The sequence below is a fragment of the Sus scrofa genome, chromosome 14 (assembly GCF_054392235.1).
Source record: "Sus scrofa isolate SSC_HxYL_T2T_F1_AM1 chromosome 14, Sscrofa_HxYL_maternal_Yorkshire_Landrace_v2.0, whole genome shotgun sequence".
NCBI classification, from domain to species: domain Eukaryota; kingdom Metazoa; phylum Chordata; class Mammalia; order Artiodactyla; family Suidae; genus Sus; species Sus scrofa.
In genome coordinates, this window is record NC_139396.1 from 125,300,233 (window position 1) to 125,317,149 (window position 16,917).

A 16,917-nucleotide genomic window follows, 5' to 3' on the forward strand; every position below is an offset into this window, starting at 1 on the left:
AGAGCCCTCTCGCGGCCGCGGCGGCAGCAGCGCCAACGCCAAGCAGCACCCCGGCCGCTGCCGCCGCCTCGCGCTCCCGCCGCCCGGCCAGACATGAGTGAGGCGGATCGGGTGCCCTCGCCTGCCGCGCCGCCGGCGGTGGTGGCGGCCGCGCCCGAGGAGAAGAAAGGGAAGGAGCCGGAGCGCGAGAAGCTGCCACCCATCGTGTCGGCGGGCGCCGGTGCGGCTGCGGTAGGTGCCGGGCGGGGGCCGCGGGGCGCCCCGACGGCGGGTCGGGAGGGGGTCGAGGGGCGCCCTGGGACCCGCGTCTCCTCCTGGTACCCCCGGACCCATGCGGGGAAAAACGCCCTGGCTGCCCTTCCTCTGGCCGAAATCAGAGTTGTGCCTCCTGGGCAGCCGCGATCACTTCGCGAGCAGCACCTTCCACCCTCGGGAAATGCCGGGGTAGCGGGGTCTCCTGGCTGCTTTCGGTTATTTTTTGGTTGGGGGTGGGGGCACTCTCTCTTAGGAAATGACCAGCACCTTGGAGCCAGCATCATCTGTTGGATGAGGATAAGGTGTCAGACAGGCGAGAGTAGATTTTCCACTGAGCTGCCTGCCTGCAAGCATTGTGGAAGCGAATATTTCCCCCTTTGGTTCGCTTTTCCTTCCCTTCCCCCTTCGGATTGAACCCGCTTTGCGGCGAGTTTCCACTTAATTGTGACCTTTCCTTTACAGTCAGGGTAGTGGGGGGTGGATGCCTCGATGATGGTTTTATTTTTTCATATGGTACAGACATGTGACATAAGGTGGGGAGGCTTTTTTAACCTTTCTTTAGACTCAAGTGATCTAAGCTTCAAGGCGATGATTTCCCAGCAGGATTTTCTTAAGGATTATTTGGGGAGCGCTCTCTGGCTTGAAACTGCATATTGCCAGATGATGTAATGGGCCAGCCCCCCTTCCCTATTTTTACTGGTGGTTATGACTGTTTACTTTGGAGCACACGCACAAAATTAACCTCTGATTTTTGAGATTTTTATTTGAGACAATATTCAAATTACTTCTTGAAACTTTCATACTTTTAAAGACCATGACTTATGCAGCCCTGTGTGACAAAATAGTAAAAGTTTAGAGAACAGGATACATTTTCTTTATTCCTGCTTGCAATTCATTTTCTTAAAACCTCCCTCTTAAGTGACTAAGAACTTATGAAAATAGCTCACTCTAATTTAAAGTATTACAGGAATAATGTTTTGATTCGGCAGGTTTTTCAAAAATGTCTAAGGACTGTGATAACTGGAAATTGTTAGAGCAAGCTTTTTATGTTAAATCAGCACAGCAGAGTGCAGACAGTAATAGAATGACAATTTTAAAAAATTACTGTGGTTGATTGGTAAATTGGAGTTGTGAGTAGGAATTACTTTGGGAAATGCTTTGAAGGAATTTGTCACCCAGCTGCTTTTAGACCCAGTTCCTGCTGTAGGAATCCTAGGCTTTCAGAGCTTATCTGGGAGGTTCTTAACTGGCAAATAGGCAGTGTTTCAGCAGATCATTTCTAAGTCAGTTTAAAACAATGCATATATGCTTATAGGAACAGTTACACGAATGGGGTTAGGTCCTCAAGTAAGCATGATCCCTGAAACTTACCTCATCGTAACTGAAAAATTGAAGACTTGGAATAAAAGCTTGGAGAGATTGATACAGTGTGGACACAGGTCTACAGATTGTTAACTCAAACCCATGGGCTTTTGAAATTCAGAGTTTTTCAGATTGTAGAAAGGTAATTCAGTATATATGTCATGTATAGCATCTACCGTGGGGTCCTGGCCAGTTCCCCATAATCAAGCATAATAATAGCTCTGTAGTGAAAGGGATGTATTGTTCACCCTGAATTAGCTGAGGTCTCTCTGCAGCTTCATATAGTGCAGCTCAGGGTGGATTGTCAGAGTTCAGGTAGGGTACATGTTTTATCACCAAGTGAGTTACTAAAATCTTTCAGTTTTAAAAGCTTAGAGGATTTTGAAAGTGCGAATCAAAGAATCTGGACGAGCGTGACCAATCAGAAGACTAGTTCAAGAAATTTTTAAAAATCTTAAATCAAACCTTGAAAAGACATAGGTTAAATTGGAAGAGTATAAGGATGCCTAGTAAAACTCGAGATTCTGAAGGCAGTTTTGGTGCCTTACAAGCAGGGTGGTAGCATTGTGCAATTTTTTTTTAATTTTTTTTGGGGGGGTTTAACGATAGGTTTTTGGGGTTTTTTTTATGAATTCAGAATTTAAGGCTCTTCTTTGAATTGACAGAGGTTTGTCATTAGCAATGATGTTTTTAGTCATATCAGGAGAGAAAAGGACTTTTTCTCAGGTTTTGCACCAGGAGTTAGAAGAGCAAGGAGAAGATGAGGAACTTAACCGATGATGATGTGTGGTGTGTGCTATTTGTCAGAGATTTCTAGAGCTGAAATTCTGAGCCATAGCAGTGAAAAGCCTTAGTTAAGAAAATCTGTGGTTGGTCTCCCAGAGGGCAAGAAAGCCAGGGCGGTAAGTGGGCAAGGCCTTGGTGTGGGGGGCAGGGAAAGACAGCTTGTGGCCTGCTTGGTTGTTTTCCAGCTTCCATGTGGAGCAAATAGAGCTTCTGGAGGTTTGCTTAGGAACCTGATTGCATCGCAAAGTTATTTCTTTGAACCATTTTAGTGATTCTTCCTTTTTGCCCCAAGTTAACAACTCTGTCTATGTAGATGGAGTTTATGACTCTTGTAGTATAGCCCTGCAGTACTAGCTTTTTCCGAAGATCATTGTATCACATTTTTATGAGAGTTTGGAAATAATTTAAGAGTAATGGCTCCCTAAAATAAGTATAAGGCCAAGATGTGATGATCCTGATTAAACTTAGAGAGTTGTGACTGTATCATGGACCTTTAAAGAAAGGTGCAGGGATAGGGCTGAGGGTGCAGGAAGGAACAGCCATAATGTAATCTAGCCTAAGACCACCTAAGTGTGCAGGAAGTCCATTCTAGCCAGGAAATGCCTACCACAGTAGTGTCAGACCTGACTGACCACCCAGTTACTTGGTAGCATGTCAAAGTCCCAATTCTGAGCTCTCACCCTAACACACTGGTTCTCAATCTCTGATGCACCGTGGAATCACCTGGGAAGTTTTTAAAGCCCTGGTTGCCCAGGCCCAAATGCAGGCCATTAAACCAATTACCCAATCTTTTTTTTTTTTTTTTTTTTAATTCCCAGGTGTAGCAAAGATTGAACATTGAGGTTCTGTGTCCTGAATTAAAAGCTTCTTGGAGTCTGCTGCCCCAAGACCGTTTAGTTTGTGGAGCAGCGTTTGAGATGGAGTAGTGAGAGGTATAGATTAAGTGACGGAGGTACAGCAAAAGTCAGGTGTAGTGGGCAACTGAGAGAAATGGCAGTTAAGGAGGTTCTAGTTAGGGATGCTCAAGAGCCCAAGATAGAGCCTCAGAGGACTGTCTGTGTTTGAGTTTGGCCTTGTGGCTGTGGGGTGGTGATGCAGCCCTACAGAGCTAAGGAGAATAAGGAATATGAAGGGCTGATGATGTGACTGTTTACTGAAGTTGACAGATTGGAGTGGAGGAGAATAGTATACATGAGTTGCTGATGTAATACAAAAGTTAGAAAAAATTGGTGAATGGGGAAGGAGAAAATAATAGTGACAAATGAGGATGGGTTTGTCTGTGTCAACTCAGCATTTAAATCAGTTGAGAAGAGAAAGAGAGGTTCTCATGGGTCAGTTGCAAGAAACTAAGTGGGTTCAAGAAAGAGCTAGACTTAGGTCAGGGAGGTGAAGGGCAAGGAAGGAAATTGGTTTAAGATTATAAAGGGAAGTTTGCTCCCAGTGAAGGTCTGGAGACTTGTCAGGTGAGGGGGGAAACAATAGTGAGAAATTTGTGTTGGGGCATATAAACCTTTTTGATGGAGCCATTGGACCAAAATGTAACTACCAGTTATTGAACAACTATTATGTTTCACTTTGGACTAGATGCTACAGAAAACACAAAGTTAAAAAAAAAAAAAATTCTTGCCTCAGGGTAGGCAGGGCTAACACATGAAAATACAACAAAGCAAAGCAATGTGTAAAAGCCATAGAAGCAATTTGTGCCATAGAAACAATTTGCACAATAGGAAATCAGAGAAAGGAAATCAATGTGTGCAGAACTGCGAAGAAAGACCTCAAAGCAAAGGTAATTATCTAAGCTGGCTGGCCATTGAAGGATGATAGGATTTGGATGGGCAGAAGCAAATGGGTCAAGTAATGCAGTGGGGGAAACATGAACAAGGCTAAAAGGGAAGAATTAGGGAGTAATAAAGCAAGCCCAATGGAAGCATGCTGGGAACTTGTGGGAGGTAAGTGAGATTGCATGGGGGCTGGACCAGATTATTAGGTGGGGAATGTCCCCCCCCCCCCCCCCGCCGCCCCATGCTTAGCAGGAAACCATTGGCATTTCTTAAATAGAGGAACAACATAATGAAATTAGTGGTAGCGATTAGAGGTGGTTAGACGGGAGGAGAGAGAAGGCAAGGAAGGAGCTTTGTCGTTCATACTCAAGGTGATGGTGCATCCCCTAGGTTGGTGGCCAGATAGTAAGGCCTAAGGGAATTAGGGGGAACCTAACTAGGTAACAGGAATGAGAGAGAGGGAGATTAATAAAAGGGGTTCTTGTTTCCAGACAAATTCTCTCAGACGAAAACATTTACTTAAAAAAGCAGTCCAGCCAGCAGCATTGCAAATAAACATGTGTATGTGTGATGAAACCGGCCCCTCTAGGTATTAACAGCAATCTTATTTTTGGAAAATCTTGTACCCTTTGTCCATTATGTTCTAAACAAGAGATGAGATGGTAAAGAATGAAGGCTCTAGCTGGTAAAGGTGATTTAAGCAATTTAATAAACCACAGATATTAAAATATACATCCTATACACATATGTGCAATACCTAGAAATAATATAAATAATTGCTGGTATTTATTTGAGTACCTACTCTGGGCTAAGCATTTTCCATGTTATCTCTCAGCTCAGTCAGTGCAACCAAAATCAGTCGCCTAACTGCTGTGACTGTGAGGAAGCTACTGTTCCCAATTCAGAGGAATCTGGGAACCACATTACCTGTAGGTATTCTGCCAAAGGGAAAAATGGCTCACGAAGTGTAAGCTCAGTTTCAATTCAGTTGAGACTTTTCTGACTCAGAAAAAAACCCATGCTCTTGCCCTTATTCCATATATTCTATGTCTATGGTCAGGGACCATGTGATTGAAAGAACCCATAGGTACAGCAGTATTTCTTATTTTAGAAAAGAGGATGTGGTTAGATGACAAATTTGTTGGCAACTTTGTTACTAGAGATGCAGCTATTATGGGAAAGACAGATGTATTCTGGGATATCTGATAATTTCTGTTTTAATTATGGTAGGAATGGATCACTAATTTCTATGTGAAATAAAGGAATCTCATTAAAGAAAAGTAATATTTAAAAGAGTCTTGAAACACGGAAAGGGAGGGCTATAGCTATATAAATTCATCACCAGGGTGTTTCTAATTTTGAGTGGGTTGTAAAGTCATTTGTCAACTTTTTTTCCATTGTAAAGCCGTATTGTACTTGTCTGCTTATCCTCCCATTACTAATTAATTCAAGATGTTAGAACAAATAATTTGACTATATTTAACAATTGAAATAAAATGGTCCTTCTAAGTTATGAACCAGAGGACCTTCCAAAGTGCCCAGTATGCTACTACATTTGTTATTTGTAGCTCTCTTTCTATAAAATGGGGAAATACGAATAGAACTTACCTCATAGGGTGGATAAGACCAAGTTAATTAATACACATAATGTACTTAAGAAAGAGCCTTGACTAAGTAAGCACTCAAGTAAGCCAGGCAGCCCTCTCCACTCCTGTCCTGTGGTTTCAGTACTTTCCTTTACAACCCTGTATAGCAAGCCTCAAGCTCTATAGATACTAGCTGTATCAGCTGTCTCCCTCCTAGCACACCATACACACACACACTCTGAATCACTGAATTAAGGGATTACATGGGCTCTCTGCACTCTTTAGGGCTAGAGTATGCCTGGGTTCATATGAATTTCTTTTTGTAAAGGAAAAGTCATAGTTTCAGAAAGGGGTACCACTAGTGTTATAGTGTAGCCCCTTACTTTGGCATAGTATTTGGGAATTAACTTGCTTGTATTTACTTAGAACTGAAGAAGAGAGAGTAGAGAAAGATCACCAGAAGATAAGTGAAGAAGTGAGTGGAGCTGAGAAAGCCCTGGAAAGTTTGAATTTTTCTACTTTTTCTCCTATCAGAAGGATCTCTTCTTGTCCGTGAATATGTTGGACTGCTAAGCCTTATGTGAATAACTAGTTGTTCCTCAATTGATATTTGTAATTTGGTGACAATTTAGTAAGCAGTCAAAAAACATTGCTGGGGGGAATGATGATAATAAATGAACATGCTGTTTAAAAATAGAAATTGTTGAAATTTTACTGATTCAGTGTAATTGAAAAGTCTGAAGTTTGAACCTAGTCATTCAAGGAAGCTATTCCAAGTAACTGGTTTTGATCCAGATGCTTTTTATTAAAGAACAATAAATTGAGAATTGTGCTGGCATCAAATCACACACTCTAAAAGCAGTATTTTAGTGTCAAGGGTAATCGGTTGATGCAGTTTCTTTTTTTCCCACGTTGTAAAGTAAGTGTATAAGATCTGCCAGGCCACCTTGCTCCCTGAAAAGCAAAGACTGAAGTTTCTGAGCTTCAGAACTAACATTTCTTTTGTATTAAGTAGGGTTAAATTTCAGTTATCTATAAGATCAATTGCATTGTGACTTTTTTGGTGTTAAAATTTTGTCTCAAAATCCACATTCTGGCTTCCTAGTCTCCTTTGAAAGATGGTCTTTCTATCACTTAAAGGACACAGTTCCACTGGGCAGGTGCATTTAGTTTTGAAGGTAGGTTTATACCTTGAAAGTGGCCAACTTTTCACATCTTGAATGATGTGAAGCACTGATTTTATAACCCACCATTTCAATAAGGAATTGTGCAAAAACATACAAAAAAGAAAACCGAAAATCTTTAGCCAGTTACAGGGCCTAAAATGGTCCTTTGTAGACTTAAGTCTATATACTGTATTTGTACAGTTGAGGCCCCTCATCTGATATGGCCCTAACTGGTAATTTAGGTCAGTTTATTTTAAAATTTGGTAAAGCAAAGTATATTAAATGATTTTTATTTTAATTTAAAACATAAATATGCATTTGCTCACTAGTCTTTTAATGCGATAACCTTTGCTGTCTTTCTCAGGAAGCCGCTCACTCTTTTGTAAATGGTTTTTCTATGTTATCATGGGTAGTCCCTGGACCCATTGAGTCTGAAGGATACAGGCTTTATGTTAGGAGCACTCAGTCAATGTATTACTGAAGTATTCCTCTTTGGATTTGAAAAATAAATTTCAGTGAGGTGGGGTCAAAAGTGCATAGACTGCCATTATCCCTATGTACATATCCAAAATAACCAACACAAGTCACTCAGTTTTTATTTATCCAGATATCTTTTTTCTTTGTATTTTATACCATTTTTAAATTTGCTGTGTTTCCAGCACATCTTCCTGAATGACATGGGGAAACAGTGAATCTGAATAATAATTTCTTAAGATTGTATGTTGGATTGGATCTAGTTTAGGAAAGTGTGCTTTCATCTGTATCAGCTCTGTCCAGTAGAAAGGTGTCCAGTGAACCACATATATGATGTAAAATGTTCTAATAGTCACATTAAAAAGAATAAAAAAAGAGGTGGAGTTCCTTTCGTGGCTCAGTGGAAACTAATCTGACTAGTATCCTTGAGGACTCAGGTTTGATCCCTGGCCCCACTCAGTGTGTTAAGGATCTGGCGTTGCCGTAAGCTGTGGTGTAGGTCGCAGACGTAGCTCAGATCCCATGTTACTGTGGCTGTGGCGTAGGCCGGCAGCTACAAGTCCGATTCGACCCCTAGCCTGGGATCTACCATATGCCTTGGGTGCAGCCCTAAAAGACAAAAAAATAAATAAATAAAATAAAAATAGAGGTAAAATAAATGTTAATATTATGTTTTGTTTAATCCAATATATCCAGAAACTTACCATTTCAACATTTAATCAGTATAGGTACTTAATAAGATATTTTACAGCTTTTTCATACTGTGTTTGAAAACTATATTTTACACTTATGAGTGCATTTCAGGTGCTCAGTATTCACATAGGGCAAGTGGCTATATTAGCACAGATTTAAGTGTTGTCTTCTTGTTCTCCCAAGATTTCTTAGATTCATTCTCTTTTTTTTTTTTTTTTTTTTTTTTTTTTGTCTTTTCTAGGGCCACTCCAGCGGCATATGGAGGTTCCCAGGCTAGGGGTCCAATCGGAGCTGTAGCCACCAGCCTACACCACAGCCACAGCAATGTGGGATCCAAGCTGTGTCTTTGACCTACACCACAGCTCACGGCAATACCAGATCCTTAACCTGCTGTGCAAGGCCAGGGATCGAACCCTCAACCTCATGGTTCTTAGTCAGATGCGTTAACTACTGAGCCATGACGGGAACTCCATCTTAGATTCATTCTTAGTTCTCATTGCTGCGTATTCCTATAGCCATCCTCAAAGTGTGGTCCTCAGCATCCTTTTAGTTGTCCATGAGATCAAACCTCTGTTTGTAATGAGACTAGGATGTTATTTGTGTTGTCTTATTCTCACTCATTCTCTCGTGAGTGTATGTGTAGTTTTCTAAAGGCTATGTGACGCATGATATTGCAACAAATTGAATGCAGAAACATATAAGAATCCAGCTGTCTTCTATGAAACTAGATATTAAAAAATAAATTTGTAAAATGTAAACCATGCCACTCTTCTCACTGATTTTTGTTTGGGAAAATATATTGTCCATAAATGGGTTTATTGTTATTTTAAAAGGAATTGGTTCATACATAGTAGTATGAAGAGTTCTTGAAACCAGAAAGCTTGAGAACCAGTACACTAATGTATCTAGAATTTCCCTTTGTGCTATTACCATTAATGCTTTTTATTTGGTCTTACTGATGACAGGTATTGTACAGAAGTGAATTTTCTGACTAGCCAAGTCTTGTTGGACATTTGAAAATACCTGGTCATTTATCTTATGGAACATTTTCTGAAATACGTTATGTACAGCTCTTCTCAAATAGAAGATACTGAACTTAGGGATGGACCGAGGGTTTGGGATCGGCGTATGCATACTGAGGTATATGAAATGATTGGCCAACAGGAACCTGCTATATAGCACAGAGAACTCTACCCAGTTCTATGTGGGAAAAGAATCAGAATGGATTATGTGTGTTTGTATGAGTGGGTCACTTTGTTGTATGGCAGAAGTTATCACAGCCTTGTAAGTTAACCATACTTTAATAAAACTTAAAAGCAAAATAAAAAATTAAGAAAAGAAAATATTGAACGTAATTTAAAATATCCTGGTGACTGGATCCCTTGTGACAACTTTGCGTCACCCACCAAACCAAAGAGCTCTGTGTAGAGTCCTTATACCTTTGCATTGGCAGTGTGTTATATCTGCAGTAAATAAAACTGTCAGCTAACCTAAGGAGATATCTAGAATGCAGTATTAATTTTCACTTGATCTAGTTTCAAATGCTAGCATTTCCACCTTTTGTAAAGCTGGTAGTTTAAAATGTATTATGAATAATGAATTTTGTAAACATAGAAATTCAATTTAAAATATTTTACTTCAGAGACTCTAATGCAGTGAGATATTATGGCTTTAAGAAGTGTTTCACAATGAAAGAGAGTCAGCAATTATTCTTTTATCAAAGATTGGTTGAGAATGTGAATAAAAATGTTTTTTCTCCTAAGGCAGCTTTTGGGAGATAGAGCATAAGCAAAGTAAATTTTATCAGAATTTTGAATATAATAGAACATGATATTCAGTGCAAAAGCTATCATGGAAAACCATGAATATCGTTCTTACTGGCTTCTAATTGAAAAATATGATAAATCAGAAATTGAACTCAGATGTGATCTGTTCCTTAGTAAAAGTTGAAAGTAGGAACTCATATGTTAAAATTTAAAATAAGATTGACAATACTTAGTTACGTGTTAACAGGAGCGAAACAGGTATTCTAAGCATTTGTCTTTAATTTCTTGAAATTATAGTCTCAAATATAATCTGTGTGATTATATTGTCAAAAAAGCCATTGAGGTCCTTGTTAGCTATGTTTGAAATATGGTCTTTGATGAGTTTTGCAATTACTACATCACATTTTTTTAGCAGGTAAACTCCTGGTTAGCTTCTGCCTAGGGGGAGTCAAGTCTGTTGTTTGTTATGCCAGGTTTAAGTATTTTGAGTTTTTCTCCTTGATGAATCCTTTGTGTTTTTCCCCTATGTTCCCTGTTTGTACTCTTCTTCCTCTGTAACAGCTGGCTGGGTATCCTGCTACTCTCTAGTCTTCAACACATGCAGCCCACTGTTGGTAGGCTGGCCACATTCCAGGACGTCATCTCTAGTGCTCCTGTTCCGCGGGACTCTTGGATAACACTTCCAAAGCTCCTCAGGGAACCAGATGTAAGAACTGTGGTAGATCCAGTTCTTAGAAGACTCGTAATGTTCTCTAACCTTTCATTTAGGCTGAAGTTTGATAGCCCTAAAATACCCAGTAGCTTCTTGATTCTCTAGTTTTTATGCAGTCTACCACCACACAGCCTGCTGCCATGTGTTTTCATGAAAGTATCAGGTTGTGGGTAAGGTTTCTTTTGTGTAAGCTGGTGTGGGGCATCTGCTATTTTGAGGGTTTGCTCTTATTAATCTGTAGTGCACTGTCACCCTGTGAAATCGTCCATGATTAATTTCATGTCATCTCAAGTGTAAAATATCAAGAGCATAGTCATCTTACAAGCCAAGAGGCTGACTAGACTGAGGATGTTTTTGCTCATTATTGTTTAAGCTTTTTTGATTACAGGGAACAGAAAATCAGGCCATATATACCTCCTTTTGGAAAAGGGATTTATTAACATAGAACCAGAAAGCAAATAGGAAGAGAGATTTGCTGCTTTCTATGCCTCTAATGTTCTCTCACTCTTAGCTGGTCACTCTTCCATATTCTTCCATCTAAAATCTGGAAAGACCGCCTTTAATTAACATACTAGGAAGCATCAATGCCCTTTATGCCAGGCCACCTAATGTGTGGCCACCTGGCCTACAGATGGCTGCCTTTTGGTTGAATGCCTGTCTCTGCCCCAATCCACGGCCATTGCTGCACAAAGAATAGCAGTAACGCTATGGGGACCGTGGAAGTGAATGCTGGATTTGGCATCCATGGTAAAGATACACTGGCAACATGCTCAGTGTATCTTTCTTTACACCTGTACCTTTCCAGCCACTGGCCTTTCTCCCCTTCCGTGAAGCTTCTGGATAGAGCAAACCCTGCTCATTGCTTTCATTTCCTGACTTCCTGTTCATTTGCCAATTCATTTCATCCAGTTCCTGCTGCCACCACTCCCCTGAATCTGTTGTCTCTTTTGTCCCCAAGATTTCATTGCTGTTCATTCTAAGACGCACATTTTAGACCTAGCCACTCTTCATCATTCAGCATTGTTGACCTCTTTTTTCCTTGAAACTTGACCCTTCCTTAATTTTCTTTTTGCTTTTTATAGCTGCATCTGCAGCATAAGGAAATTCCTGGGCTAGGAGTTGAACTGGAGCTGCAGCTGTCAGCCTACAGCACAGCCATGCCAGATCTTAGCTGCATCTGCAACCTAAGCCACAGCTCACAGCAATTCAGGATCCTTAACCCACTGAATGAGGCAAGGGATCAAACCCACATCTTTATGAACACTATATCAGGTTCTTAACCCACCGAGCCACAATGGGAACTCCATCCTTCCTTAATTTTTAATGCATTACCTTCTCTTGGATTTCTTAGCATTTTTGGTCTTTCATTCTTAATCTTTTTTGTCAGCTCATGTCATGTATGCCAGTAGTTCCCAGGGTTTTGTCCTTGTATTAGTTTTGCATAGCCTTTGCTGTGTAACAGCAGCATCATGGTAACCCTGTCAGGTAGAAAAATTACATTATTTTGGCATAAGAAGCATGCTTTTGCCTAGTGACCATTGGTTCCTTTTCTTGTCTCTCACGAATCATGTATCTATAAGCCAGTCTAGGATTTCTTCAAGTTTTTATATGTTCTTTAATCATATGCCTTCTTCTTCATGGTGAGGTGTCAAACTGTGTCTGTTCTCCTGAAATTTGAAATAAAGCATTTTACATTGTTCATCTCATTTAATTTAGAATTTATGGACCGGTTCTCTAATCCTCATGCTTCACATTTGGACCTGAAATTAGTGTTACCGTGTTGCCATTGCTTTGGCCCAGGCTGCTGTTCTTCATTCCCTTTACCTACTGTCTCAGTCCAGATTTTATTTCTCTCACCAGGCCTGATGTTACTTCTGGTATTGCTCCCCTTCAGTCTGTTCCCTTCATTGCTGACAGAGTGATTTCACTAAGATGTAGATGTAATCATGTCACTCCCTGCTCACAAGTCCCCCGTGATTTTTCCCCGTCCCCTTCTAGGATAGACTTGGTACTGCCTAGCCTCAAGGCTTCGTGATACCGTCCCTGCCTACCTCCCCAGTCTCATCTCACTGGGTCTCCCTTTCTGATTCTGTATCTCAACTACAGTGCTCCCTAAATCCTCTTGTTGCTCAGCCGTAGGTAATGTCGGTGACAGTTACCAACAAAAAAAGCCCTTGATATATTAAGTTATTGTAGATATTTGCAACTAAGTTGGCAAAGTTCTGTTACTGGGAAGCTATTCATTGACCCCATATTACAGATTGGTTACTTTTATTAATTATTATGCATATCAAAACATATAGTATATCAAATTTGGCACTTGTTCCCACGATTATTTAAGATGTTTTGATAGTATGAAACATACAAATAAGAAAACTTGACCTCAGTAGTTAATACAGTTCTCATTTAAGTATCCTGATATTTATAGCAAGGAAGGATATATTTTTTCGAATGTATAGGTTACTTTTATTTTTCTAATCAACAAACTAGTTCTATGAATTTGAGTATATTCTTTTAATTTACCAAGACTATTTTACTATGTAATTTACTGAAACTATTTTATGTGAAAGTATTGTGTATCACTATTTTATTAATCTCTTTCTCCGTTTTTCTCTCTCTTCCTTGGGAATCTACATTATAAATTATTAGCAATTAGAGCTGATAGTTGTTAAATGGCTTTGTTAATTGAATCCGTTACTTGTTATATTATTATTTAAAGATTCCCTGGTGAACCAAGCAGTGTTCTTTGGGATCTCTTTTTATTAAGAAGGGGTAGACCATATGATATCACTTATATCTGGGATCTAATATACGGCACAAATGAACCTTTCCACAGAAAAGAAAATCATGGACTTGTAGAACAGACTTGTGGTTGCCAAGGGGGAGGGGGAGAGAGTGGAGTGGACTGGGATTTTGGGGTTAATAGATGCAAATTATTGCCTTTGGAATGGATAAGCAATGCGATCCTGCTGTATAGCACTGGGAACTATATCTAATCACTTATGATGGAGCATGATAATGTGAGCAAAAGAATGTATATATGTATGTGTGACTGGGTCACCTTGCTGTACGGTAGAAGATTGACAGAACACTGTAAACCAGCTATGATGGAAAAAATAAAAATCACTTAAACATTTTTTTAAAAAGAAGGGGCAGAAAAATAAAGTAAAATATTGAGTCTTTCCCAAAATTGCTGGAATAACAGGTTTCCCTAAAATGCAGTTAGTTTTTCTGTTTATGTTAATTTCCTCTGGTTAAGTGGGTTGCTCCTAAAGCTATTCAGTTTCCTTCAGCATATATCCATGAAAGTAGAGAGGATAATATCAACCACAAGCATTGTTGTGAGAACAGGCTGCTATGTGTAACATGATAAATGCTTAGTGAGTGATAGCTACTGTAGCCAGGGACTCTGAGCTATCGTGGTTTAAGATTACGACATCAAGGTCATTCAGACTAGGGTTTGAACTCCCAGTTACCAGCTTTGTGAATATTTTTCGTGGAAACTTCAGTTTCCCTGTTTGTAAAATGAGGTGTAAATTCATAATTCATAGGAATGTTGTTTTAAAGCACCTAATATAGTAGTAGGCATATACCAGGTGCTCAATACATGACTTGTTTAGTATGGTGTTATTATTGGAATAATCCTTTGTGGAGCACACAGTGTCTCATAGGCTCTGTTCAAGACCCTAGATGATATTGTCTGTGATTCTGAAACTTCAGATTCATATCTTATGTCTATTAGAAGGTTAGGCAATATGTTTAACTCTATAGGTTGGACTATGTAGGCTAATCCTAACAAAGAAATATTGACTTAGATTTCATTGAGCCTAAATCTAGCCAAGAAGCAAGCAAAAACAAGCAAAGCAAGCAAACAACCAGGAACAAAACAAATTTTGTGAGCAGCCAAAGAGGTCACACACGCACAATTGCATACATGTGCTTTCCTCATGGAAGTACTCCTCAAGTTCTGATTTAGAGCCCAATACATCTCTGGTGCTTGTTAGCTGAATGACTTTAGCTGAGTCTCACTTCCATTTTCCACATCTGTGAAATAAAGGAGTTAAATAACTCATTTCTAAAAATCTCTTAGGTCCAGAAATTCTCTTTGTGTATAATATCTGATTTTTTTTTCTGGGTTATTTTCTGTAATAATCTCTTAAAAAGGAATACAGAATAAATTTACTCTAAAGTGTAGGATCTGTGCAACACTGGATGTCAAATTCTGTGATGAATAAGGAATTTCTAGTCCAGCATAAAGGACCAGTATGAGAACAATTACAGTTTCAGTGGAATAATTTAAGTAAATTATTAAATAAGGCATAAATAAGAGTGATTGAATTTTGTGGAAATGGTGACCACCAGAAGAAGCTTTGCAGAAGTTATGGGAGATGGATTATGCAGCATTTACAGTGTAGCCCCAAGCTTCAGTGTTTGAAAATTGTAAAGGTTTATTTATTGATAATGGTGTAATCTAATGTTGGTCAGCATTGGCCCTGCTCCACACAGTGACTCGGGGACCCAAGGCGATAGATGCTCTAATATCTCAGTTTGCAGCTTCTATGATTGTCACAGTGAAGGAAAGGAGAGAGGGGCCAGAGGTTGGCCCACAGCCTTGAAAGCATTGTTACTTTCTAGTCCACAAATGGTAGACATTACTTTTCTTTGTGGCCTATTAGAATTAGTTAGATGGCTCTACTTAGCTGCAAGAGAGTAGGGGGTGTGAGAGAGTGAATATTTGGTGTGTGTGAATTCTTTGCTGCATGACATCTGAGCTCATTCTAAAAAGATACATGGAAATCAGTCTGGTGAATGAGGAAGGAGGAGATGAAAAAGAAACTCTCTTCTGTGAAAGCAAAGAAATTGTGTACCTTTACCATAAAGAAGTGAATGTCAGAGAAGAAGTTAACTATTGTGTTCTATTAAGCATCTGGAAGCTGGAATATAGGATGAGTTGGGAAGGGCTGAGAGCTGAGAATGAGTCCTGAGATAACTCTATTTATTTATTTATTTGTTTGTTGGTTTATTTTTGCTTTTTAGGGCCACACCCTCAGCATATGGAGTTTCCCAGGCTAGGGGTTGAATCAGAGCTACAACTGCTGCCCTATGTCACAGCCACAGCAACATAGGATCCAAGCTGCATCTGCGACCTACACCACAGCTCACGGCAACACCAGATCCTTAACCCACTGAGCGAGGGCAGGGATCGAACCTGCAACCTCATGGTTCCTGGTCAGATTCGTTTCTGCTGCACCAGGATGGGAACTCCGAGTCCGGAGATAACTTTATAGCTGAATGTTGCACTGGTGATTTTATTTATAAAGTGCAGATTAATTATATATTTTGAATTTTATAGTTATTTTGTGGAAAGTGTGTTAATGAATAGATTCTATGCTACAGGAAGATTGCCAGATTATCTGCACTTAAGTACCTAGCCCTATTTTTTGAAATCCCCTTACACCCATGTCCAAACATATGTTTAGAGAGAAATCAACTCTAAAGGGTTTAATCTTTTTATGTGAACTTTTCAAGTTGCCTCAAAAGACAAGGAAACCTTCAATGAATCAACCTGTGAAGTACCACATGCATGTTAACTACTGAAACAAATATTTGTGAAAATCACAAAAAAAGGTGTTACTTAAATTCCAAGTTAAAATAGCAGTTAATATGAATAGAGCATGCACTAAAGACAAGAAGCTGTGCTAATTGTTTTACAGTTGCGTTTATTGTTTTATCTCAGTTAAACCTCACAGTAACCTCATGAGGAAGGCACTGTCATCCTCATTTCCACACTTTATCGGTTTGTAAGCAGTTACATGATAAGGACTCTTTCCATTTTATACTTAAAACCATTTGGTCCTAGAAAAGGTAAGTCAATATTATATACATGTTTTATCTCTTTATCATCAAATTAAAGTCTCTATTATAAATGTTCATGATTTTTGCTGTAAAATAATTTAACTATAACTAGTAGGAATTATGCTACAGTGTTAACTTTTCTGTTTTTAGGGTTTGGACAGAGGATCCAAAGGTCAGATTTCTACTTTCAGCAGTTTTATTTCAACTGTTAACCAGAAGAAAGAAGCCACTGAAAACAGAAGTTCACCCACACATCTTGTTTTCCCTAACATCAAGAATGGTAAAAAACTTAAAAATTTAAAAATTAATGTAATTATAATTACTAAAAGTATACATAGTCTGTATATCTTGGCTGAAAATATATTATCAAACTATTTAAAAAGTAGATTTTATTTATTAAGCATTTTTCTGTTAGGTCTAGTAAGTTAAAACAATGAGGAAAAGAAATGAGCTCTATAAATATTTACAGAAAAGAGTAGT

At 39.2% G+C, this 16,917-nt stretch overlaps 1 protein-coding gene across 2 annotated transcripts in view; it reads left to right on the forward strand.

The window, feature by feature from the left end:
- Nucleotides 1–16,917, forward strand: part of HECTD2 (HECT domain E3 ubiquitin protein ligase 2) — an 86,392-nt gene continuing 69,475 nt past the window's right edge. For both annotated transcript variants that reach the window (XR_014826613.1, XM_003483528.5), the window contains exons 1-2: nt 1–231; nt 16,588–16,717. Coding sequence is in view for 1 of the 2 variants with exons in the window: in XM_003483528.5 (XP_003483576.1) it covers nt 94–231; nt 16,588–16,717 (268 nt within the window). In the remaining variant the exon portion in view is untranslated. The remainder of the gene's footprint in view (nt 232–16,587; nt 16,718–16,917) is intronic.